This window comes from Pelophylax lessonae (assembly GCF_965119305.1).
Source record: "Pelophylax lessonae genome assembly, chromosome: 4".
Classification (NCBI taxonomy): Eukaryota; Metazoa; Chordata; class Amphibia; order Anura; family Ranidae; genus Pelophylax; species Pelophylax lessonae.
The window spans coordinates 131,298,893-131,326,667 of NC_138771.1; the positions used below are offsets into that span (position 1 = coordinate 131,298,893).

Consider the following 27,775-nt stretch of genomic DNA (forward strand, 5'->3'; position numbering starts at 1 on the left):
AAGCTGGCAAATGTTCTGGACTATCCTGCATTGTGCTGGGGCTTAGGCATAGGACAGGATAAATGGCATTACAGCATACAAAAACGTTTAGCGCACACTGCTGCGTATATGGTCAATCCACCTAACCACAATGTCACAGTGTGAATCCAGTCTTAAAGTAACAAATAACATATTATATAATATCTTTTAACCAACAGCCAGACCCCCAAGCCTCCTGGTATGAGTGGGGTACCTCAGGTCACAGCTACGTTTCCAGATCCTTCTCCATCTTCATTCCTCGTGCCACAAAGAGCCACACAAGGACACCCACAGGTAATATTAATGTGCATAATCTGTTAAAATATTATTATTATATCGCTGTCTCTTCTGAGGCCTGGGTATTATTAGTCATGCTTTGATTATCTGTCACAGAACTCCGCTCTCTGCATCTGTTGGCATAGAACACATAGTTACAGATTTCAGAACATCCCACACATCAAAGGAATTGTTTATATTGTAAAATATTAATGGAAACCTGTGCCTGTCCTTCAATCCATATTTGTAAGCAGCTACTTTTCACCATCTGGGAATCCTAACACATTGGTAGATAATGATTTTTGGGAGCATGCATTAAGTATTGTTTGTCCTAAAAAGAACTGGGATGATCGCACTGACTCCTGCTCCATCCAAGTCTGGTACACTGAGGGTAATTTGCTAAGACTGGAGCAGCCAAAATCTGGAGTAGTTTTGCATGGCAAGTAATCAGCGTCTAGCTTTCATTTTCAAAGCTTAAAGTGGTTATAAATTCTAAGTGTTTATTACCTTACTGTATTTTATTTAAAAAATAGTCCACCACCCATCCTTAAACACTTACCTGCCTCCCATGACTATTCCAGCACTGTCCCTGCTGCATCACCCCTTCTTCTCTTCATGGTCTCACAGGAGACATAGGCAGCAATATGAGCGTTTGGCATCTGCTGCTGTCAGTCAAATCCTGTGAGGAGGGAGTAGGAGGCAAAGCCAAGCCACGCTGTGTGTGTCTGTGGATGCACACAACCTAGCTCGGGAGTGAGCTAAGGGGACACTCGTACAAAGGTGGAGAAGGGGGGGGGGAGCCAGCAGAGGACTCCAAAAAATGAGGTAAGGTGCCACACTGTGCAATACTACAGCACAGAGCAGGTAAGTATAACATCTTTTTTTATTTTAAATGAAAAAAATATAATTAACAATCTTAACTAAACAGGCTGAATATAGAATCTGATTGGTTACTACCCGGCTGCTTCAGATTCTGTCTGCTGCAATTTTAGGAAATCCCCCCTATTGCTTTTGAAGATATACATAGCAAACAAAATGAGATCTCTTTGTAATGCAATTACAGTATTCTTTAGTTCAAAAATCCATCTTCATGTACAAATGTACAAATATTTGATTCAACAAGCGACTGTACAGTTTTAAGCAACACTCCATGGCTTGAAAAAGAGCAGAGTGTTGCTTAAAACTGTACAGTTGCTTGTTGGATCAATAGATTGAATATTTGTACATTTGTATATAAAGATGGATTTTTGAAGTAAAGATTAATTGCGTTCCACAGAGATCTCATCCTCTTTTTTTGCTGTATGTCATCGGTGGATTGATTGGGAACTCATGGGGACCTCAGGGGTGAGAGGTGTATAACACGGCAGGAGTGACTTGCTCTACCTTAAGTATATATATATATATATATATTAGCTAACCAGCGTTGCTGAACTTGACAAATTAAATCTTTAGAGTCTCAACTCTCAACATCTCCACAGTGATTGTCTCCAGATTTCTTCAAGATCTCCCTGAGACAATACTTCCCTGAAACAAAAGAATGTCCACACTGGAGGAGACGTGCTCAAATCAGGATTCCTTAAAGAATTATGATGTTTCCAATATACAGATTTTCAGTTTTCAATGCTGCTCTGCCACAGGCAAAATCTACCTACAATTTTACTAGGAGAAACTTAGTGCCCATCAAAGTTGGCACAGTTGCCTTCTATTATTCTAGACACCTCATCCCAGAGAACAGAGCCCCTCCTAGGTCTGCTTCCCTCTTCCAACAAGCAACCAGTGGAGACAGCGCTATCCAGATATAGGTGATGTAAATAAAGCCTCCAAATGGTAAAGAGCCAGTGAAAAGTCTGAAAGTATTTATTAAACAAGCAGTTATTGGTATAAGGTAAAGGTAAAATACAATACCAGGCCAGCCTGGCTAGATGAAGCTGGGTCAATATCTGCTTATTCCCGTGGATGAGATGGAAAAGGCCTCTGTGGCATGGTGTCATACCGCTGAGTAAAGTCCAGGGGTGGACTGACAACTCATGGGGCCCCCGGGCAATCAGAGATCATGGGGCCCCCGTGTCCACACTCAAGCCACACAAAGCCCCACCTACAAATTGCAGCTCAGCCACATAGAGTGGGCATTTAAATCTACCACAGTATAGCTTGCATGGAAGTTCCTGGCTTCTTTCTGTAGTGTGTAGCCTCTCATGGGGCCCCCTACTGACCCTGGGCCCTCGGGCAGTGCCCTAATCCCTGAATGGTCAGTCCGCCCCTGGTAAAGTCACAGTCGTTCAGGAGCTGGGCCAGGCCTGGAGCTCCCCTTTGCGTTCCAGGCTGGTCACATCGGCTTCCTGCATCCGGGTATTGGCACTTCCACTTTTGAGTCTCTGGTCGCGGTGACGTCACAAAAGAGTGCCAGACTTAGCAGATATTGGCCCAGCTCCATATGGCCAGGCTGGCCTGGTATCGTATTTTACCTTTACCTTATACCAATAACTACTTATTCAATAAATACTTTCAGACTTTTCACTGGCTCTTTACCATTTGGAGGCTTTAGTTACATCACCTACAGTATCTCACAAAAATGAGTTCACCCCTCACATTTTTGTAAATATTTTATTATATCTTTTCATGTGACAACACCGAAGAAATGACACTTTGCTACAATGTAAAGTAGTGAGTGTACAGCTTGTATAACAGTGTAAATTTGCTGTCCCCTCAAAATAACTCAACACACAGCCATTAATGTCTATACATCTGGCAACAAAAGTGAGTACACCCCCAATTAAAAATGTCAAAATTAGGCCCAATTAGCCATTTTCCCTCCCTGGTGTCATGTAACTCATTAGTATTACATGGGGAGCAGGTGTGTTAAATTGTGTGTTATCGCTCTGACTCTCTCATACTGGCCACTGGAAGTTCAACATGGCACCTCATGGCAAAGAACTCTTTGAGGATCTGAAAAAAAGAATAGTTGCTCTGCATAAAGATGGCCTAAGCTATAAGAAAATTACCAAGATCCTGAAACTGAGCTGCAGCACGACGGCCAAGACCATAGAGTGGTTTAACAGGACATGTTCCACTCAGAACAGGCCCCGCCATGATTGACCAAAGAAGTTAAGTGCACTTGCTCAGCGTCATATACAGAGGTTGTCTTTGGAAAAAAGAAGTATGAATGCTGCCAGCATTGCTGCAGAGGTTGACGGGGTGGGGGGGGTCAGCCTGTCAGTCATAGGCGTGCGCACGGGGTGTGCCTGGGCACACCCTAATCACCCTGTGTCTGTTAGTGTAGGGCCGGCTGCCTCCCGAGATCTCCATCTTTGGCACTGAGGGTAGTGAGATACTCGGTGGAGAGGCAGCTGTGCTGTTGGCTCCAGCAGACAGTGAGGCTTGCCATGTGTGTGACACTGTCAGGTAATGTTACTGCTTGCAGGGAGAAAGGCAAGCTGTCAAAACTCAGCGGTGATGTCGGGGATGGGCGGGACCGAACAGCTATCAAACACCAGCCAATGGGATGGGGTCTGGGCGGCTGCTTCATTTATGTGGCTCCGCCCCTTTCTTAAGCAGCCCAATCATTGGCTGGTGTTTGACAGCTGCTTGATCCCGCCCACCCCCGACATCACCGCTAAGTTTTGACAGCTGGTCTTTCTCCCTGCAAGCAGCTACATGACAGTGACTGTGTCACACACACAGTGGGGTACCAATAGGGGGGCGCACTGGGGGGTATCAGCCAGCGTCCTCTGAGAGATCCTGTATGGCAGTGTGAAGGCAGCTGCAGTGGCAGCTCCTTCAATCCATGCTGCAAGCGGGGGGCGGAGACGCGGTGGGATGAAGGGGGCGGAGCCGCGGTGGGAAGAAAGGGGCAGGGCCTCAGCGGGAAGGAGGGGGCGAAGCCTCGACGGGAAGAAGGGGGCGGAGCCTCGTGGGAAGAAGGTGAGTGCCCATTGCCCAAGTGTGTGTGCTCTGTGTTGGATAGGAGGAGGATGGGGAAGCTGCATATAGAGGAATTCATCCTTCCCTATTCTTCCTGCAGCTGCTGAATAACTGATTGTCCTCCTCTCCCTCCTGCAGGAAGAATGGTGAAAGATCAATTCCTGTATATGCAGCTGCCCCATCCCCCTCCTATACAACTTCCTTTGCTGGCCCCCCAGTGCTCTCTTAACCCCCCTTCAGTGTTCTTATCCCCCCTCAGTGCTCTTAACCCCCCCCCCAGTGCACTAGACCCCCTGTTCTTTAGCCCCCCATGCTCTTCAGCTCCCCACAGTGCTTTTTATCTCCCCCCCCTATGCTCCCTGTCCCCCCCCCAGTGCTCTCCACCCCCCTGGTTTTCCCTGCCCGCCCCCCCAAGTGCTCCCTGTCCCCCCCAGTGCTCTCCACCCCCCTGGTTTTCCCTGCTCGCCCCCCAGGTGCTCTCCACCCCCTGCACCTTCCAACCCCCCTACAATGCTTTGCAAACCCCCTCTTAATTCTCTCCTGTCCCCCCCGCCCACCGTGCCCTTCACCTCCTCCAGTGCTCTCTGCTTCCCCTGTGCTCTCCGGCCCCCCTAGTGCTCTTCTATCTTCTATCATGTCCTCAGTCTCTGAGCATCTTCTGTATAACGTCTGTAGTCTCTGACCATCTCCTGTATCATGTCTGCAGTCTCTGACCATCTCCTGTATCACATCTGCAGTCTCTGACCATCTATTGTATCACGTCTGCAGTCTCTGACCATCTCCTGTATCATGTCTGCAGTCTCTGACCGTCTCATGCCAAGGTTCGCCATCACTGCTCTATATATATATATCGTACTGACGAAACGTACGTCGGGAAGGGAAACGTGAGACCGTAGCCACTTCCGGGTTAGAGGAGCGCTGTACGATCGGCAGTGCTCTCAACCCCGCTGTATACTCTGATGAGAAAGGCGATTCTTTTATGGTGATTCTAGTAAGTGCATTTCCTTTTAAATAAAGCGACATGTTTTGATTTACTGCACCATGAGAGTCTCTTTTCATTCCACCCATGTTTGCCACCTGATCCGAGATATGCTCTAAAGACTTATTGCTGGAACCTATTGTGTGACAGAGGAGCTGAGGATCGTGCATTGAGTTGGAGAAAATGTCTATGTGACCCCCTATAATCAAGGGGTCATATATTTCCGGTAAGGAGTACCTTACTAGATCACTGGGTGAAGTGTGGAGGTGAAGGCTTAATCTGCACTAACTATCAAGTCCCTGCCACATTGTGTGACACCAATGATATGTGGACTGGTTGATGCTGCATATGGACTGTTTGCACTTTACATTAATGTTGGGCACAGATTGATTGATGTTTTGAATTTTGATTGGTATTAATTATGAATTGTTGATTTAATATCTGCACAGGCACTTTATATTTATGTTTGAGCGCGACACTTTCCTTCTTTTAAACAATCGTTCAGCACATTTGCTTTTTTGTTGCTGCTCACTATAAGGAAGCAATTCCTTTAAATTAATAATAATAATTAATTAATTATTTATTAAATTATTTATTTATTCACATATATACATATATAATTTTTCTTATATACACGGTTGAACCATTTGCGCAGGTTTTTGGTTACACCAAACCCCTTTTTGATATATATATATACACACATGTGTGTTTGAGCTTTGGGGTGCACACCCTAATGCAATAGGCTGCGCACGCCTATGCTGTCAGTGCTCAGATCATACGTCGCACACTGCATCCAATTGGTCTGCGTGGCTGTCTTGATGCACAAGAAAGCACGCAAACAGTGCTGAAGACAAGAGGACAAGGATTGGATTACTGGAACCTTGTCCTGTGGTCTGATGAGACCAAGATAAAATGATTTGGTTCAGATGGTGTCAAGCATGTGTGGCTGCAACCAGGTGAGGAGTACAAAGACAAGTGTGTCATGTCTACAGTCAAGCATGGTGGTGAGAGTGTCAGGGTCTGGGCTGCATGAGTGCTGCCAGCACTGGGGAGCTACAGTTCATTGAGGGAACCATGAATGCAAACATATACTGTGACATACTGAAGCAGAGCATGATCCCCCTCCCTTCAGAGACTGGGCCGCAGGGCAGTATTCCAACATGATAATGACCCCAAACACACCTCCAAGACAACCACTGCCTTGCTAAAGAAGCTGAGGGTAAAGGTGATGGACTGGCCAAGCATGTCTCCAGACCTAAACCCTATTGAGCATCTGTGGGGCATCTTCAAATGGAAGGTGGAGAAGCGCAAGGTCTCTAACATCCACCAGTTCCGTGATGTTGTCATGGAGGAGTATAAGAGGACTCCAGTAGCAACCTGTGAAGCTCTGGTGAACTCCATGCCCAAGGGGGTTACAGCACTGCTGGAAAATAATGGTGGCCACACCACAAAAGTTTGACACTTTGGGCCCTAATATTGACATTTTCACTTAGTGATGTACTCGCTTTTGTTGCCAGCGGTTTAGACATTAATGGCTGTGTGTTGAGTTATTTTGAGGGGACAGCAAATTTACACTGTTAGGGCCGGTTCACACTTTTGCAAATGCGGCGATCGCATGTAATTTGGAGCGCACTGCTCCTTCATTACATGTGATCGAATGTGCGGATGCAAATTCAGCCATACACTTTGTATGGCTGAAATTCGCACTGCACCCGCACAAAAGACGCACAGGACCCTTTTTTCCAGCCGCATCAGGATCGGATAGCACAATGGTTCACACTTGTGCGATCTGATCCTGTGCGAACTGTCAGATCGCACTGGGATATGCGATCAAACTGGGGGTGTCGTTAACATTTAATTGACACCCCCTGCGTATCGCATATGGCAGTGTGAACTGCCAGATGTGCGTTTGCGATGCGGGAACAAGCTGCGAATTCGCAGCCTTCCCGCGTCGCACAAATGTGACCCAGCACTTATACAAGCTTTACACTCACTACTTTACATTGTAGCAAAGTGTATTTTCTTCAGTGTTGTCATATGAAAAGATATGATAAAATATTTTCAAAATTGTGAGGGGTGTACTCACTTTCGTGAGATACTGTATATCCGCAGAGCGCTGTCTCCACTGGTTGCTTGTTGTATGGTCATTTTGTACTCATTTCTGATGGCTGCACTGGATTAGTTGGGGACAGTATACAATGTGGATTGTCAGAGAGACAAACGCTTGGGACCATTTGCTGTCTCCTTCTTCCAACCACTAACTAGCTGCACCCCTCTCACCTTATATACCCTCAGTCTCAAGCCCAAGCACCTTGAGGGCAAGACATCAATTAAGAGGGAACTACACTGTCCTGCGTGTTTTAATAGTGAATTTCTATAGTCACATTATCAGTGTAATGGAGATAAACAAAATGTAACATTATTCAGTGCTTTAATAAGACCGAAATGTATTAAATTAATATAATCACTGACCTTTTTTTTTTTCTTTCCTTCAGATTTCCTCTCCTGGACTGCCGCCATCCCAACCTATATGGAACTCCTCCTATCTGTTTCAGGGAAGAGATGGGGTGACCCTCTTCAGTGAAGGTGCAGCACTAGTCCTGGAATATTACCCTGTCACTTCCGGTAAATCTGATGTGCTACTATATCATGTATACCAAAGAAAGCTTGAAAATATAAATAATTGCTGATGTTTATTAAAAAGGTGGTGTACACATTGCAAGGCCCATATACAAGATGACATCCTGATACATGTTGGGGCCTACAACACCCTTGTCACTATTAGAGCACAGCACCTTCCATACTGCATCATAGTACAGTTGGCCACTCTCTGTTAGTCAATTCATGTTAGGCTGTGCCCTTTGTAGCTACACAATTTTAAAAACAGACGATATCTTAGGGCTTGTTTACACCATATGTGTTGGGCTGCACATGCCTGTCACAAAGTACAGACATGGCAATTTGCCTTGAGTCCTATGAGTTTACTACACACAACTGTACTGCAGTGTTGTGCACTGAAAAAAAAGTAGGACATGCACTATCTTTTTTCAGTACAGTGTGTTGAGATGCAGTACACCGCATCACAATCCTCTGCAGTGAATAAGGATGCATGAATTGTTACTTTGTGACATTTTAATAAAGTTAAAAAAAAAAACAAAAAAAACGAAACAGTGCAATGTGTCTTAGATGCAGTCACTTATGTGAAAGAGCTCTAAAGGAAAACTATAAGGACTCTAAAACAATTGTATTGTTATTTTTCATTTTTTAATCTGATACTTGATACCCTTTTTAGTGTATACAGAATATACACATTTTTTGGTTACAAAAAAACATTTAACCACTTTAGCCCCGGAGGATTTGGCTGCTATATGACCAGGCCACTTTTTTTCAACTTGGCATTGCACGACTTTAACTGACAATTGCGTGGTCATGCAATGCTGTACCCAAACGCAATTTCCATCCTTTTTTTCCCCCACAAGCAGAGCTTTCTTTTGGTGGTATTTGATCACCTCTGCGCTTTTTATGTTTTGCGATATTAATAAAAAAAGAGCAAAAATTTTGCGAAAAATTTACATTTTCTACTTTGACTGTTAAAAAATATCGAATAAATTAAATTTTTGGCATATATTTAGGCCAAAATGTATTTAGCTACATGTCTTCGACAAAAAAATTCTCAATGAGCGTATTTTTATCCACTTTAAGACCGGAAGATTTTACCCCCTTCCTGACCGGGCCATATTTTGTGATTTTGCACTGCGTTAATTTAACGGACAATTGCGTGGTCATGCGACACTGTACCCAAATTAAATTTACATCCTTTTTTTCCCACAAATAGAGCTTTCTTTTGGTGGTATTTGAACACCTGTGCGATTTTCAATTTTTGAAAATAAGAGCGCCAATTTTGAAAAAAAAAACACGTATTTTTCACATTCTGATATATAACATTCCCAAAAAAAGAATTAAAAAATCTAAATTTTTAACATTTTAGGCCAATTTGTTTTCTGTTACATATTTTTGGTAAAAAAATCGCAATAAGCACATTTTGATTTATTTGCGCAAAAGTTATTGCGTTTACTAATTACGGGAAAGATTTATGTCATTTTTATTGTTTTTAATTTTTTTTTCTAGTAATGGCGGCGATCTGCGATTTTCTGCGTGACTGTGACATTGCGGCGGACAGATCGGACCCCTAACTGACATTTTTGACACTTTTGGGGGGACCAGTGACATTACTACAGTAATCGGTGCTAAAAATATGCACTGTTACTGTAATAATGACACTGGCAGGGAAGGGGTTAACACTGTTAGTGATCAAGGGGTTAAATGTATGCCTGATGCTTACTGATGTGTGTGGGGGGAGGGGGGGTTCTGTGACACAGACAGAGATCGCAGGTTCAGCTATGCTTAATCCTGTGATCTCTCCCTGTATGTCACAGAGAAGATCCGTCTGCTTTGTTTACACAAGCGGGCGGATCTCCTCACACTTTCCCCGACAATCGGGGAAGAGAGGCGGCAATCGCCGCCCCTCCTCCTCCGACCCGACTCCCGTTGTGTCTTACCAGAGATGTATAGTAACGAAGTAGAACTACTTAAGTACTGTACTTAAGTACCGAAATGCGGTATCTGTACTTTCCTAGAGTAGAATTTTTTTCTCCTACTTCTACTTTTACTTCACTACATTTTTTCGATGATTTCGATACTTCTACTCAAGTATTTTTTTTTTTGTGCTGCATAGTTACTCGTTACTTTTAAAAAAATTACCACTGCCAGAACAGTAGATGGTAGGTTGCATAAAGCTCAAAAAAATGTGTATAATGTCATTTGTAAATCAGCGCATACGAAAATAAAGGCTGTGTATAATAAAAGCTGCTATACCAAATCTTTCCAATAAAAAGAAAATATGAAACAAACAAATAAATGGTGCTACAGCACTTAAAGTGCATCAAGAAACTACTAACAAACACAGGTTAATCATTTAAATAAATCATTTGAAATAATAAAAACAATATGATGTTCAAACTTTTGACTTATTTCTTTAATAACTACATAACACAGTACTTGTACTTCTACTTTCAGTACTTGAGTAGAATTTTTTTTTCAAAACTACTTGTACTTTTTACTTTTAGTACTTAAGTAGCAAATTTTTTGAAAAAACTACTTGCAATACTTAAGTAAAAAAAATGTTGAATACTTTAGTACTTCTACTTAACCACTTTACAACCGGAGGATTTTGCTGTCTTCCGTCCAGGCCACTTTTTGCGATTCGGCGCTGTGCGACTTCAACTGACAATTGCGCGGTCGTGCGACGCCGTACCCAAACGAAATTTACGTCCTTTTTTTCCCACAAACAGAACTTTCTTTTGGTGGTATTTGATCACCTGTGCGATTTTTACTTTTTGCGCTATAAACAAAAAAAGAGCGTTTATTTTGAAAAAATAACAATATTTTTCACATTTTTTTATATGAAATTCCCCCCAAAAAAGATGTAAAAACCAATTTTTTTAAAAGTTTTTGGCCAATTTGTTTTATGCTACATATGTTTGGTAAAAAAAATCGCAATAAGCGTATTTTGATTGGTTTGCGCAAAAGTTATTGCGTTTACTAACAAAGGGAAAGATTTCTGTCATTTTTGGTGTTTTTTTTTTAACGCGTAATGGCGGCGATCTGCGATTTTTTTTGCGGGACTGCGACATTGCGGCGGACAGACCGGACCCCTGACTGACATTTTTGACACTTTTGGGGGTACCAGTGACATTACTGCAGTAATCAGTGCTATATATATGCACTGTTACTGTAAAAATGACACTGGCAGGGAAGGGGTTAATTTTATTGGAGAGGGAGGGGTTAATGTATGCCTGGTGCTTACTGACGTGTAGGGGGGGAGGTGACTATGTGATTCATGGACAGATCGGATGTCCAGCTATGCTGAACAGTCCGATCTGTCACTCCCTGTCACTATGGAGATCCGCCCGCTGTGTTTACACACAGCGGGCGGATCTCCAGACTCGATCCCCGACGATCGGGTAAGAGCAGCGGCGATCGCCGCTGCTCCTCCCCTGGCCCGACTCCCGCTGTGAATGAAAACAGCGGGAGCGAGCCTCCGGCGGCGCGCAAGCGCCGCCCAGAAGGGGAGGAGTCCAGTCACGTTAATACTACGTGACTGGACGGGAACGAGCCACTCTGCCGCAGTAGTATTACTGTGAGCGGTAGTAGAGTGGTTAAGTAACTTTTTCTGCAAGCACTTCCACTTCTACTCAAGTAATTTTTTGATCGAGCACTTGTACTTTTACTCAAGTAGAAATTTCGAGTACTTTATACAAGTCTGTGTCTTACACACCTCCGGTGGCGCACACACGTCGCCGAGACCACTAGGAGTCCAGCAACATAGGTCTACGTCGCTGAACCCAGGGGAGCCGCTGTGCCGCAGTAGCAGCACAGTGAATGGTCCTAAAGTGGTTGATACATGACTAAATATTTTCTAAATATTTCTGACTAAATATTGTGGCTAAGCTGAAAGAGATAGCACGACAAATGTAGCTCCCTTTTAGGCTGGCCCTATCTGAATTAAACTTAACACTAAATCGCCCTATAGGGACAAATTCTGTTAAGAGTGTAAGTTTCAGACTGAGCTGTTGATCTCCATAAACAACATCAGGTGGTAGGGAGAAACATGCTAAAACCAATATAAACTCCAGATAATACATTTGTTCTATATGGAATACTACTTACTAAAACTAAATTATAGCATTGCCTTTTCAGAACAGAAGGTATTTACATGTCCTCCTCACTTCCAGCACAAAACCCCAAAACAAGGAGCTTAGTCTTTGCTTATGGGTCAGTGGTGTGGAGTCATGCAAATCATTCCTTTTTGCCCCTTTTAGCCATCTGTGTCTCCAGCATAGCTGATGTATAATATCCATATAGCCACATGCATACAGCTGTTTCAGGCTTCTTAAGATTTTGCTGACCTCTGCAAGTTCAATGCTTGGTAAAAAGGGTGTGTTAATGATCTTAGACACTTTTATCTCACTGCATAGTCCTAACTACAAGATCTATTAGCTAGAGGTCAGGTAGTGTCCTGCCATAGTTTACGGCTGTCACTATGTGCCTAAAGAAAACTGTTAATTATTATAATAATGGCCACAGCAGGAAATGGACAAAGAATTCCATTCATGGATGTTGTCTCTAGAATTATGTCTTGGAAATGTTTTTAATACACCATATAATGCTTAACAGTGATTATTTGGGGATCAGTAAAATCAGTGTATTGATATGAAATGCCGTTTGTCTGCACTGAATACAAGCATATGCTTGAAGGAAGCAGCTTAAGGCTTTTAGTCAGTTGTTTGAGAAATAAAGCACACTTTTAGTTATTCATTAGGCATCCCTGAAAACCAATATACAATCGCACAGTGAAATGGAAGGGTAATTAAAGGTCATCTTTAAATAACCTCATTACAGATCAATCAATCTGTTCCCATAAAGATGCACTCCTGGTCACAAGGTTAATAGCTGCACTAACAAAGAGATGAAGAAATTAAAAAATTACACTTTTTGCATAACTCTATAGATATTTTAATCACATTTTTCTTTTGATTAGAATCCAGACGTGTTCCATGGCATCTTTCTCATTATTGTGGCTTCTCAGTTATCCCTTTGGACACAGAGATCTATCACAAGTTGATGTTGGGCAGTAGTAACAATGCTCTCACTTTAACTAGCGTGCCGATTCAGGTAAGTCTGGGTGAAATCAGTGAAATGGTCAAGAACTGTTAGTGTTAACAGGTGTTTGTTATTAAACTTGGTGCTGTTAAAGAAGATTTGCTCTATTTGGCAAGTATACTTCAAAGACATGCTGGTAGGTTAATTGGATCCTGTATAAAAAATTGGCCCTACTGTGTATGTATGTGAGTTAGGGACCTTAGATTGTAAGCAACTTGAGGGCAGGGACTGATGTGAATGTGCAATGTATATGTAAAGCGCTGCGTAAATTGACAGCGCTATATAAGTACCTGAAATAAATAAATACGTATATTAATTGCACAAAAGTGGAGCTGTTGTCTTTAGCACCCCATAAAGTATCATATGAAAGCTAAATTTAACATATGCCCTCAAAATGAGTACCAGTGTATCCAGACGATAGCATCTAAAATTATAACTGCCACCCCATATAAAAGTGTTTAAAGGAGCATTTGACTCTTTGCAATAAATAATAAATACACCCATACTACAAAAAAAAAGAAAGGGGGAATCTAAGTATTTTTTGCAAGCACTGCATCTGCGATTAGTCGATTGCGGGTGCATTAGTCTGGCTCCTACAGACTTTCAGTTATGGAGCTGGAGGAAGTATCAATAAACTACAAGTGCGGTGACATCATTGCATTTGTGCTGCATTGAAAACTAAAGGCCCTCTAATGTTTTTTAGTACGTAGACTTTGAAATAAATGAATACCGCCAAATTCAAATATGAAAAGTGCAGGCAGGGAAAACGGCCACCGTATTCTGTAAAAGGGGTTGGAGGGGTGGTTTTGAGATGGAGGGGGCTGCATTGTTTCATATAACACCCTAACATGTGTAACATGAAAATCGGTCAGAAAGATAGACATTATATGTGTGATGTTGGGATTCTTAGTATATATCAGCCTTCATCCATGTGCAAGACTTCTGCCCCTTTGACCCCTCCACCTCCCCTCTTAAACAATTGTAAAAACAAATTTTTTAAACAAGAAGTACCTTTTTTTGGGTTTCACCTTTCTGGATCCCCACCTAGATGAGAATGATGTATCCAGCTTGATTTCTCAGCATATCCCGCACATGCATGCTTCCTAATGCCCACTAGTGTAATGCCCACTAGGTCTTTCTACCACTGACCACAAATTTAAGAAGTTCTTTCTTTTTATCAATGTAATCCACTGACCACCATGTGAGGGAACATTACAATTTTCACTGTTTCTTTTCTGGTGAATATTATTTTTTCATTTCATTATTATTACTAAACTCATTTTCTTGAAATAAAACATCCCTGGGTGTCAAATATGCAAAATTGATTTTATATATTCTTATATCCAAAACATTCTGTTCTTTAATGTAACACGAGGCATAGATATAATAATTATCAGCAGGGGTTTCCTGAGATCGGAAAATTATTTCATGAGTTCTTCCATGTTAAAAATGTTGGAAAAGCACTAAGGCCATGATTCCAGCGAAAATTAAAGCAATCCTCTTGAACAAGGTTGAGAGATTTGACAAACTTTGGCAACCTTGGGTAGACCATTTTCTTCCCCTGAATTTTGATCTTTCCCTCCTATTGCCCTGAGCAACATTTTACGATGCTTGTAATTATCAGTGCTAGTCCTGTTCCCCCCCCCGGCGACTCTTTTTTCCTCCCCCCTCTGCCTTCCTACCTTTCCACCCTATACCTTTTTTTACTCCCCCCCCCCCCCGTTTTGTCCCCCCCCCCTCCTTCCCCCCTTCTTCCCTGTCCCTACCACTCTCCAATACTTATCTATGAAACTGTATATGCAACGCTCTGGCTATTAACCCTCCTAAAGGTGGTTACATCTACCCTCTCTCACTGAACTACCATATCCTCTCTTAGTTACTATTGGTTCCTTTTATCTCATTGCCTAGGTCATTGTCCTTACTGTATTTCCTTCAGTTCTCTTGGTTATGTTTTGTGACATCAGGTGACATAATTCGTACGCCTACTGTATAGACCACTGATGGCGCCACCACATGCAGGCACAGCAGGTTCCCTTTTTGGGGTGCCCGGGTGTTGACTGCGCCGGCGAGGTCCCTCCTTTGGGTCACCACCCCCATTGTTTAATTCCCGTATCCATTGCCATTGTTTGCATTGTTATTGTAACCAGTTCACCTTTGTTACCACTGATACGTCTGTACCCTCTATTACTTGTGTTGTACATGATGTGTTGTACTCATTTCCCTTTGTTTTCTCAATAAAATGTTTGAACAAGAAAAATGTTGGAAAAGTTTGGAATAGACTTACTAAGCTAATACCCCATCTTACAACTCTTTAGGGAACAGAATTAAAGACTGTATCAGGTGGGACTCCCACTGTGTCATTGCAGCTGTTGCTACTGAAGTCTGAGGTAAGAAGTGGAATGTTCAATTATTTATATAATTATTTCTATGTATTTTCACTGTTTATTTCATGTTATTTTCTTGGTTTGTATTTTCGTCTGTAATGTTAATCAGGTTACCAATTTAACAGTTAAATACTTAAATACAGTAGCTACCTTGCTGCCAGTTCATGCATGATCCAGTGGTTGGATCATTAAAGTGACACCAAAAAATAAGGCATACACATCCACTACTTAATTGTAATCTATATTTTATTTAATTGTTTCTTACTGTGTTTTTTTGCCTCGTTGTAATGTCCTCAGTGAGTTCCTTAAGCTCTCATTTTCCCCCTTCACTTTAAAATGTATAGAACAAGCAGTGTACGTCAAGTGGAGTAATGTGCACTGCACTATGCACTTACAAACACCATAGTTCCTAGTCAATCTTAGGAGTGAGCAAGAGAGGGTGACTACATTCCTACATATACTTGAACCAAGGAGAACAAACACAGCCACCCTGTAACAGGAAGTTTTATCAAATAGAACAAAGTTGGAGGTTTGGAGGAGGTTGAGCACAATAGAAAGTACTGTTTAAGTTAAGAATACATACTTGAATATAATATATATTTTTTTACCCTGAGTTTAGTGTGACTCTATTGTCCCAGTAAGCACTGTAAAAACAAGCTTAAATGCTTGTTCCTATGGAGATGGAATGGGAGAGTGACCAGGAACCAGCCTATCATGGTGACAAACCAAAGTGGTTGGACATGCATATTCCATCCCCAATGACTGACTTTCCATCTAAGAAGTCATGGCTAATGGGTGTCAAAGATAGCCTACAGACCTACAGAAATGTCCCAATGCAACCATAAACACCTGGTCAGGTTGTGATCTCTATTGTTTGTAGGAACCTTTACTGATACTTAAATTATGTGGAAGCTTGGCCAGAAATGTTTAAAAAAAAGTGCCCAGAACAACTGGTGACAGTATGGAATCTAACCACCTGTCAATCTCCTCTTCTCCCCTCCTTATGTTCCTTAGCTTTTCTCTCTTGTCTCATTTATAATCTGAACTAACAAGCTGTCGATATCTTTTCATATCACCCCTCAGGGCTAGTGGGAGGTGGACAAGGGGAAGCTTCTGCCTAATTTCCCCCATGAGACAGTACAGAGAAAAAAAGGAGGGGTCCTGTTGAATAATTCAAGGAGTTTCCTCCCCTTGAGCTGCAATAAATAACATCCCTCCTGCTCTAATGTCAGGCACTGAATTAATTCAGAGACACGCCACTTAAACTCAATTTTTATCATAGTGGAAGATAAAATGAGAGTCTGTGAAGAAATGTCTATACATTTGGGATATTTATAAAGCTAGTGGGATGGATAAGGGGGTTATACTTCTGAGTGTTCCTGTAGTCATTATGGTATGTATGGTGAGGCTAGGATCTCGTTCATAATAAGAGAAGGAACCCAGGTAGACAGGGTATGTTGTATACAAGGGAGGGATGGGTTACCGTGAGCAATCCGCAGACTTGAGAAAGAATTCATTGTGAATATATAAAAAGTGAATGCTGGTAAATATTATTTCTTTTTGTCCCTGTAGTACTCTGCCGTGAGCTTCCAAGTTAACCACTATCTAATGAGCGGAGCTCATGCAGGCACACACTGTGATCTGCACACAGACAAATACACTCCAGATGTCTGTCATTAGCTTCTGTTACCAACTAATGTTCCCATTTTAAGGGAAATCACAAAATATAGAAGAGCAAGATTGATCATTTTACTGTTGCAACACTAAACCTGTACAGACCAAGTATTTTCAATAAAAATAGCTTATTTTTAAACTATAGAAAATGATCAACATCTAATCAAGTTATGCATTCAATAAAAAAATCTTAAAACTATTTATAAATAGTAATGCAACCAGTTTTTATATCAGCCTGCTGTAATTCCCTGTGGAGCAGGATTGGGAGAGAAAGGGGCAGCAAGGTAAGCCAACACTGAACACTGCTGTCAGTCTAGCACAGAAAGCTTGGTAGTAGCAGGAGGAAGCACAGGGATGATTTCAGAAATGTGCTGCTGTTCTTTAGCTGTCCAATTACTAGCTGGGACAAATCATTTACAAATTGCATCACTTTACCTGCAGTGGAGAAAAGCGAAGTTAATGAACTGACTATGCTGTCTGACAGAATTTGGTGAATCTTAACAATTACCAATCTTCTGGTGCATAAAAGGTGCATATGTGTATTTCAGTTGTGCATGTACATAACTGCTAGCCTATGGTTATGCTGGTATTAGGACAATATCCCCCCGGAAAACATCCCCCTGGACAACATCCCCCCGGATAATATCCCCCCGGGACAACATCCCCCGGGTAATATGCACCAGGACATAGGGTTAGGGTTAGAGGGTTAGGGTAAGAGGGGGGATATTGTCTAGGGGGATAATGTCCAGGGAGGATATTGTCTGGGGGGATGTTGTTCCGGGGGGATATTGTCCGGGGGGATATTGTCCTAGAATCGGTTATGCTTTAGGTGCAGTAACTCATAGTGTCCAATCAGAACTACAAACATTCCAATTAGTTGCTGTGAGCTCCTGCACTTAAGAATTGCCACCAAAGAGCTAGATTTATTTATTGAACTAAGCCATTCATGCATATCTAGGTGGTCTACATTAACAAATTCATTGATTTTCTTAGCATCCAGAGGTTTTTTTGAGTCCATCAGAAGTGCAGTCTTCTATTGAACAACACCCTACAAACAACACACATGAGACCCTTAGAAATGCAAGCAGGGGAGAGGTGAGTGTGTGCCAGAAAAAAAAAAAAAAAAGACATATTATGTGTATATATAATGAAAAACCAATATTAAGGAAAAATAGAGATATTACATATTATATTTTTGTGGTCAGTATAACTGGTGCTGTGTCTGGCGCGTATCCTTTGCCTACATAGAGTGTACTAAAAGATGTCCAACCCCAAATTCAAAATGATCATTCAATGGGCCATGATGTGTTATGTGTGGTTCCTATTACACAATGGATTTTGTATTGTTTACTGCTATTCTATAAAATCACAATGTACAGTAGCTGTGTATTGTGAGATGATTCAATGAGTGCAAGACTACAGTCAACATCATAGCAGCCCCCCTCTAAAAGTGCACCAAATGCACAGTTTTCTTTTAACAATGATTGCAGCTGCACCAACGTTTCTATCACAGAAACCACATCAATTGAAACATTCAACTTTTTATTAGATTAACATAATATATTCTAGCAAAAGATACAAATTACATATTCATATAAACATATTGTTGTTCTTACAATCTATAGACACACCTGCCATGCTATATAACCAAAAGATAACATTTCTATCCAGTCTCAGCAACTCTGCAACTTCCTGTGTCATCTACTGGGATGTTACTGGCATATGGAGCTGTTAAAAGATCTATGGTCACAGCATACACTTTCATTTCATAGCATGGGCATTGTAATGACAATACAAATAATAGTTATATTTGACAATCCATTATAAGCTTACTTGAAAAATCTCAGTTCACTTTGTAAGTGCTGCCTACCTGTTGGCCATCTCTTTCCACAACTTACTGGATCCTCTGAAAGCTTTGCAACTTCTCCTCTGCTGTTTATTTTCAATTTCTAAGGACTACATATCCCATGGTACCTTGCTACCTGCAAGCTGATTTCTGTACCGACTCCGCCTCCTGAAACTCCCCCTCTCAGCTCCTTTGTAGTTCAGAAGGCAGGCTCCGTCAAATATGTGACACAACAGTGCCTACCCATAGGGCATAATAAACACAATACATTACAAAATTCAAAGAAGTGGGTATCTTCACAAAGTAAGTTTACATACTTCAAGATCATTCAGATTAGTAGGTGTAGGCTAAAAATGATAGAAATAGAACGTGGAAATGAATATATGGTTTTAATTTTTGACCGTAAATGCGCTTTAAATTTGGAAGCAGTATTGATATTCCCATCGCACACTTTCCTGGATAAGGCTTTAGGAGTAGCAGGTGCTGTAGAAACAACCAGCTGGAACTGGAAACGTCACAGATCAAATGTACATATTTTCCAGCACACCACGGATCACCAATTACGTCCAAATTTTTATTGAAGAATGATCACATCACAAAAGACATAGTGCAACGTTTCAAAACCACGCAGGACCCCTTCGTCAGGCACATGCCTGACGAAGGGGTCCTACGTGGCTCCTATGTGGCACATGCCTGATGAAGGGGTCCTATGCGGCTCCTACTTGGCACATGCCTGATGAAGGGGTCCAATGCGGCTCCTACGTGGCACATGCCTGATGAAGGGGTCCTATGCGGCTCCTATGTGGCACATGCCTGATGAAGGGGTCCTACGAGGCTCCTACGTGACACAGGCCTGACAAAGGGGTCCTACGCGGCTCCAAAACATTGCACTATGTCTTCTGTGATGTGATCATTCTTCAATAAAAATTTGGACGCAATTGACGATCCGTGGTGTGCTGGCGAATATGTACATTAAATTTGGAAGCAGCACCTGTGCAGGAGAAAACTATTTCCCACTTTAACCTCTTTTCATTTGCCTCACTATAATTCTAGCCCATCACTAACCCTCATACTGACCCCCATGTAGTCCTCTTTTGGGGGGTTATGAGAAATGGCCTTCCCCAAACAGAATAGTGTGCTAAATGTATAGGTAAGTAAGAGAACCAGAACCTTCTGTAAGTGAAAGAGTGGGGTTCATAATAAAGTTGGCAGCGCCTCAACCCAGGACAGTGAACAGAGGGATTTCCTTCCTTAGAAATTATTCAGTAATCTAATCAAAGTATTTGGAAGCAGAAGAACTACTGAAACCAGCATATACAATTAAGGTTATCCCATTTACAGTCACATATAAAAACTTAAATTTTTATCTAAGTCCAGTCCTGCATTAATCCCCATTAAATTCTGATTTGTCATGCAACAGGTTGAGTCTGAAGTATTAAAGTTAGTATACAGTAGACCCCGCATTATGCAGTAGAGAAATAATAATGGGAAAGAAAGTCGTATCCACCATCTCAATTGGCCAAAAATGTATTTTCACTACGCCCTTTTTGATATATAATGAATTCTAATGCTAAGGAGTAATCAACTGTTTCTCCCTATTTCAGCCCCCCCCCCCCATTCTTTTCCCTGCAGACTTTTGCCAGGCTCCATGCCAGTGGCCCTCTCTTGCCAGTGGCCCTCTCTCATATGTTACTTGTATGCTATGGGCTAAACCTCAGGTTGAAATGTTAAAGTACAAATTACAAAGCTATAATCAAATAAGGCATTACAATGAATACAGTTAAAAAAGGTGCTGCTGACCCACAGGAAACAAATGAAATCCCTATAGCTGGCCACACACTAGTACAATTTAATTTAAAAATGTTTGTTTCAAGAACATTTATTCCGTTTTCTGAGGGGTCAAATCAACATTTGTTTTCAATCGCAGCTGTGAAAAAAAAATTCTGGAACAAATAAATTGTTGTTTTTATTCAGGAAAAATAATTTATTCCAAAATCAAATGTTAAAAGCAAACATGTTTCAAAGTACCTAATGTGTAAACGAAAATCTATTAGTGTATGCCCAGCTAGATACTGTATGGTCCAATTTACTGCAACAGAAAAATAAAAATCCTTCCTGTTACTTAAAAGCAATCAGATAACTCCATAGATAAACAATGCATATTGCTATTTCTTTTTGTGCTTTTAGAAATGCATCCAGCCTGCTACAGCAGGTGCTCTGAAAGACTATGGCTGATTTTTCTTGCTCTTACAGTAAAGATCCCTTTCCATGCTTTAGTCCAATTGGTGCCTTTACTTCTAGTTCCTCAAAGAAAATCAATGGATCAATGTTCTATAATATTCTTTGTTCTAAATATCTTTTTCACATTTTTTTTTCTGCATAAATGTATTTTGCCATATTTGGATTGTACCATGCAGTTTACAGTTGCAAATATTATTTAAGCCAGTGAAGGTATGCTGTTCTTACACTGTCTATCTTACTTTAATGTGTGTCTATATCGAAGCTGTCAATTCAAAAAACAAACAGCAGAATTATGTTCTCTTTATACCCCTGACCGGTGAATTTACATGTTTGAACCCAGTATTTTTCTTTATCTACTGTAAAGCCGGTTATGCACATCGAGTTTTTTTTTTTTTTTTTCTTCAGCCAGATCCCTGCAGCAACACAAACAATGTTGATGCAAGGATCGCTCCTGCTGTTCTGTTGTATTTTAACAGATCAGCGCTTGCGGCCATTGGCTGCGAGTGCTGATGGAATGCTGGTTTTCCATCATGCCTGTTTGACAAAAGCTGGTCATTAGTCCAGATTCTGTTGAATAGAGAGCTGTATACACATACCAAAAGTTGGCCGGTTCCTGCTGAACCGGCTGACTTTTGTTGCTTGTGTACCTGGCTTTACTGTGCAATTTATTTTCTGAACAGTGGCAGCACAGTAACATTATCTGGATGCTTTGTAGGGAGCTCTTTATAATTGCAATGGTAACAAGAATGTTATAGTTACAAGACCCTCTATGGACCACACTGGTTGTGTTTCCGGATTTAATAAATGTGTGCACAGTAATGGCACTAAAAACACAGTGGGGGTGATTTATGAAAGGCAAACAGGCTGTTCACTTTAAAGGGAATTTTCACTTTGCAAGTGAATTTACACTTAAAAAAGATTTCCAGGTATGACATTTTTTGCACAGCTGCATTGGTTCAGCTTGGACCAATATAACTATGCATATACCATACCTGTGGGATCCCTCTAGAACAGGGTTTCCCAATAAACTTTTCTCGTGGAACCCTTTGACATGGTATAGCAAAAATTTGGAACCTCAACCAAAAAATGTGTGCAGTAGAGTAGCGTGGCGCAGTGCATACCTTTCAATGAGCAGAGTGTAATGTTCTCTTTTGCTGGCAAATTCTTTTTATATCTGGTTTAATTGTTAACAATTATATTTGCATGTCTGCAGTTGCGTTAAGTCGATTTCCCTCCTTCACCCCCTGTCTCCATCCTTCCATCACCCCCTGTCTCCATCCCTCCATCACCCCCTGTCTCCATCCCTTCATCACCCCCTGTCTCCATCCCTCCTTCACCCCCTGTCTCCATCCCTTCATCACCCCCTATCTCCATCCCTCCATCACCCTCTGCCTCCATCCCTCCATCACCCCCTGTCTCCATCCCTCCACCCCCCCCCCATTCTTCATCTCTCGTCTCCATCCCTCCATCACCCCCTGTCTCCATCCCTCCCTGTCTACATCCCTCCATCACCCCCTGTCTCTATTCCCCCTTAACCCCTTGTCTCCATCCCTCCATCACCCCCTGTCTCCATCCCTCCCTGTCTTCATCCCTCCATCACCCCCTGTCTCCATCACCCCCTGTCTCCATCCCTCCATCGCCCCCTGTCTCCATCCCTTCCTCCCTCCATTAAACTGTCCATTCAACCATCCCTCCATTAAACTGTCCATTCAACCATCCCTCCATTAAACTGTCCATTCAACCATTTCTCTGTTGTAGGTCCCTCCAACTACTTCACCCTCCATCATTTTCATCTTTCCATAACTCCTTTTATCTCTTGCCACATCCTACTTTCATGTCTGTCCTTCTCTGCTGTGGTGGCGAGGTGCCGCCGAGAACGAGTGCCTTTGATTTCAAAATGGCGCCAGGTAGCGCCATTATGTGACTGCGCATGCGTCCGCCTTGCCAAGATTTACAAGTTTTCTGGCAGGCGACGGAACGACGCATGCACCGTTACAATTTCAGCCCCACAACCATCTTCTTTATGGAAGGTTGGAATCACAGCGGGGAACCCCAATTTTGTTCTCTGTTCTGCAGGACACCAATTGGGAAACGCTGCTCTAGAAGTGGACATCGGTACTCCATTATTCTCCACTTGCTTCTGGATCCCATGCTGTGTGGCTGCTCTGCTGCACTCTCAACACAGGACTTTGGCTGCTCGGTATTGGCACCATTAAGAGTATATGCATATGCTTTCCATTTTCCTAATGAATGCAAAGAATTTTCTGATTAGTTGGGGAATGTTGCATCACTGCTCCTCCTCTCGACCTCATCCAATCAGAGAATGCTTTGCATTTATTGATAAAATGAATAGCATTCTCTGAATGGCATTCTTACTGAGCAGCCAACCTCCTGTGTTCAGTAAGCAGCAAGGCAGCAACTCGGCACGATACCCACAAAGTAGGGGAAATCATTGTAGTAGTTGTGCCTATTACAGTGATTTCCAGCTTCTAGAGGGATCCCGCAGGTATAGAAACATAGAAAGTTAAAGGCAGAAAAGGACAGAGTAGTCCATTGAGTCTGCCCATTTTTTTTTTTTTTTTTAAGGTATAGTATATGTATAGTTATGCTGGTGCATGCTGGACCAATGTAAAAATGCCATACCTGAAATTCTTCTATAGCTTGGCAAATGAGGTAAAAGTTCACTTTGCAAAGAATACAGTATTTGCGCTTGCAGGTTGAATGATGGAAGTCAGTAGAGCTTCATTTCATTTACTAAGCTAAGAGAATTTCCTCTGCAGAGTGAAAAGCCTATTTGTCAATGTAAACCTCAATGTGTACATGCATATCCTGTCACTTTAAGATCTTCGCCAACACATTGTACTATATATTGTGAGAATGGTTTACTCCTGCTTGCTCTTATAATATGCAGTTATTTTCCTGTATATCTGTAGCCTTGTACATTAGATCTTAAGCTATTAATGCTGAATTGCGGCAAGTCAGTGATGTGTGTCGCAGAACATACTGAGAAATAATTGTTGTGTTCTCAGACACTGCTTCATAGCCCAAAGCTGAAGTCTGTGAGATTACTTTACCAGTTAATGCTGTATTTTCCAATAGATGCTCTTTCCAGTGATATGGACAGAGATTGGCGCATGATGTATACGAAGAAATAGCTGCTTAGCTTTGTGTTCTTAACAGATTTTCAATGACATTGACAAAACACACAGGAAATTATCACTGAATTAGAAGTCGGATGATGGGGGAAAAAGAATGTCACAGTTGGGATGAGCTGAGGAAAGGGAGAAGAGAGGACAGGGACCATGCTTTACTAAGCTCCATCTTCTCTTCCTTGGGGTGTCTCCACATTTGGATTAGTTCACATAAACAAAGGATGAAAGGAAGGGATGAAAGGCAAACAGCAGCTTTACTGCTTATCGCTGGTGTACAGAGTAGAAAGTATATTCCTGCAGAGACCACTGAGACTTCTCATCTAGGCCTGCGTCTTTGAGGAAACTGCTGAGTCTGGTCTGTTGGGGCTGTTTAGCGTTCCTCTCTAATCCAGCTTCTCTATTTGGGCACATCCTATTGATATGACACTATTTAGGCTTAGATCGGTGTCGGTACACACATTCTGTTTGCTGTTAAACAAGATTTTCTGTGTATTTATATGCCTTTATTATGGGCTGCCACAGAATTACAGGCACAGTCACACTTGCATTTCCTTCCTGCTTCCATTCATAGTGTAAAGGTTTTTTACAGCAGAGTTCCGGCCACATTTTACACTTCCCATTATGTATAGCTTTTTTACATGCCCAATTTTGTTTTGTTTTTTCGGTTCCATTGCCTTATTTCTGCTGAAAAATCTCATCTCCTTATTGCGCCGCAGCCACCTACGCCATTTCCTGCTTTGCATTGGCTTCTGGGAGATGAGTGTCTTCAATCCTGCCAGAAACTCCAACTCATCGAAATCTCCAACCACGTCACTTCTAGTGACTGTACAGCAGGAATAATTGAAGATTTTGACCACTTGGTGTTTTCACAGAACACCCACACTCCAGTACATGCTATAATGAGTAAACATTGTTAGCCTGCCTGCAAATTGTCGCCGCCTTGGAGGCGGCCATGTTGTTGGTTACTAGAGGGCAGACGAAAAATGTCCACTCATTTTGGCGTGTACAGGAGTGTATACGCTGCTGCCTGTTCTGTGAAAACACCAAGTGGTCAAAATCTCCAATTATTCCTGCTGTACAGTCACCAGAACTGAAGTGGTTGGAGTTCTCAAGAAGTTGGAGTTTTCGGCAGAACATTGGCTGGTATCAAGCTGTGGGACTCACTTGGAATGCACTACACATGCGCGAGAATGGCAGGTGAATGCTGGGTAGCCAGCATGCACAGAATCCCGGAAGAAGAACGGTGTGGCTTCAGATGCCCAGACTGCAAATGGTCGAGCTGTACAGGAGAAGAATAAAGTAAGTGAGACATTGCTGCACAAAAACAAAAGAGGGGACAGTTTACAGGATAACAGTGTAAATGCACGGGCCCTAAATATACTAGGGTTGTTTTCATTAAAAAAAAAAAATTGGCGGAACGCCGCTTTAAGCTGCCCATCCATTCATGTGATGTTTTGAATATGAGTGTCTCATACCCAAGAATACACTGGGCTTTCATGAACAAAAGATGAAAAAAGATACTGGTTGCCGCAGTTGTAGGAGAAATTTTCCTTTTTATTATACATAAACAGCTGTGCATGTTTCAAACTTTCGCCATAAGTGACAAAACAAATAAGCTGCTTTATGCAATGTATATTACCACGTGGCATAGTGTATGTAAATGTGTGCGTATTAACGCACTGCACAGGTGTGACCTTAAACAAGTCCTCATTCACCTCTGTAACTATAGGCAATATGGAGAAAATAATCTTTTAAGTTCACAACAGAGGCACTAAAATCACTGCTTTCTTTGCTTTTATTTTGTATGGAGAACAGAGTTTTGCCAGCCTGCCAGCTTTCTAAAATAAACAAACACTGGGTGGTGTAGAAATCTACTGAAATCGAACTTCAGAGTCTTTTTCAGAACCTTCAATTTGAGGATGAATTATTTCACAGTGCACACAGCTAAAAAGCTCAAGAGTGGCTTGTTGTAAAAGTCTTTTAGACCTCATTCACATGAGTGTGTTGTTCCATACATCCGTGCAGAGGGCCATGTTTACCTGCAAGGCAGGTTCAGGTGTTCTGTACAGTTGTGGGCAGGGAGCATATTAAAATCAATGACAGGCAGGCGGCTGTACAGATTTTCATGGCTCTCCCAGTGCATCCATGAGTGTATGTTTATGCAGGACTGATGCACAAATCAGAACACATACAGACTGTTAGTGTTTGGCTGACTTTTTTCTGCCCAGCTTCTTTGATTTCTCAAATGAAGTTTGAAGAATCAGCCATAGTTCAACCTGTGTATGCCCAGCTTTAGCCACCAGAAATTCAAAGGTTACCCAAGTACTAACACATGTCTCATTCAGAAATTTGTGGAAAGACATTCTCAAATGCCCTGCCATGGTCTTCTAACCAATTCAAATGGCATACCTACTCATTCCCTTTTCTTCAAAGGAAAGAGAATGATTGGCATCCAATTATTTACAAAAAAATGAATAAAAAGAGAGAGGTATGTATGGCGCTGCCAAATACTGGTGTATGGTGTATAAAAAAATATAAATTCCCGTGCACTGTCCCTTTAAATTGAGTGGAACACAAACCTGAATGTTCCAACTGATTGTGCCCCCTTTTTTAAATGATGTGACTCTAAAATAAAATAAATATGTTGTACCTGCTACCCCTATTAATAAGTGCAAAGTGAAAGACATATGTTATTGTTGAAAATGAATAATATCACCTATCACATACACTATATTACCAAAAGTATTGGGATGCCTGCCTTTACACGCACATGAACTTTAATGACATCCCAGTTTTAGTCTGTAGGGTTCAATATTAAATTGGCCCACCCTTTGCAGCTATAACAGCTTCAACTCTTCTAGGAAGGCTGTCTACAAGGTTTAGGAATGAGTTTTCGGGAATGTTTGACCATTCTTCCAGAAGCGCATTTGTAAGGTTAGGCACTGATGTTGGAGAGAAGGCCTGGCTCGCAGTCTGCACTCTAATTCATCCCAAAGGTGTTCTATCAGGTTAAGGTTAAACTCACTCATTCATGTCTTTATTGACCTTGCTTTGTGCAGGGGTGCGCAGTCATGTTGGAACAGGAAGGGGCCAACCACAAACTGTTCCCACAAAGTTAGGAGCCTTAAACTGCCCAAAATGTCTTGGTATGCTGACGCTTTAAGAGTTCCCTTCACTGGAACTAAGGGGCCAAGCCCAACCCCTGAAAAATAACCCCACACCATAATCCCCCCTCCGCCAAATGATTTGGACCAGTGCACAAAGCAAGGTCCATAAAGACATGGCTGAGCGAGTTTGGGGGTGGAAGAACTTGACTGGCCTGCACAGAATCCTGACCTCAGCCTGATAGAACACCTTTGGGATAAATTAGAGCAGAGACTGTGAGCCAGGCCTTTTCGTCCACGTCCAGCGCCTGACCTCACAAATGCGCTTCTCGAAGAATGGTTAAACATTCCCATAGACACGCTCCTAAACCTTGTGGACAGCCTTCCCAGGAGAGTTGAACCTGTTATAGCTGCAAAGGGTGGGCCAACTCAATAGTGAACCCAGCAGGCTAAGACTG

General features: G+C 41.9%; 1 protein-coding gene across 1 annotated transcript in view; it reads left to right on the forward strand.

The window, feature by feature from the left end:
• CCDC33 (coiled-coil domain containing 33) overlaps positions 1-27,775 on the forward strand; it is a gene marked incomplete at its 5' end in the record, with an annotated part of 191,281 nt that overhangs the window by 66,384 nt on the left and 97,122 nt on the right. The window contains 5 exons of the mRNA XM_082254937.1: positions 198-312; positions 7,690-7,819; positions 12,795-12,928; positions 15,232-15,303; positions 17,968-18,069. Coding sequence (XP_082111063.1) covers positions 198-312; positions 7,690-7,819; positions 12,795-12,928; positions 15,232-15,303; positions 17,968-18,069 — 553 coding nt within the window. The remainder of the gene's footprint in view (positions 1-197; positions 313-7,689; positions 7,820-12,794; positions 12,929-15,231; positions 15,304-17,967; positions 18,070-27,775) is intronic.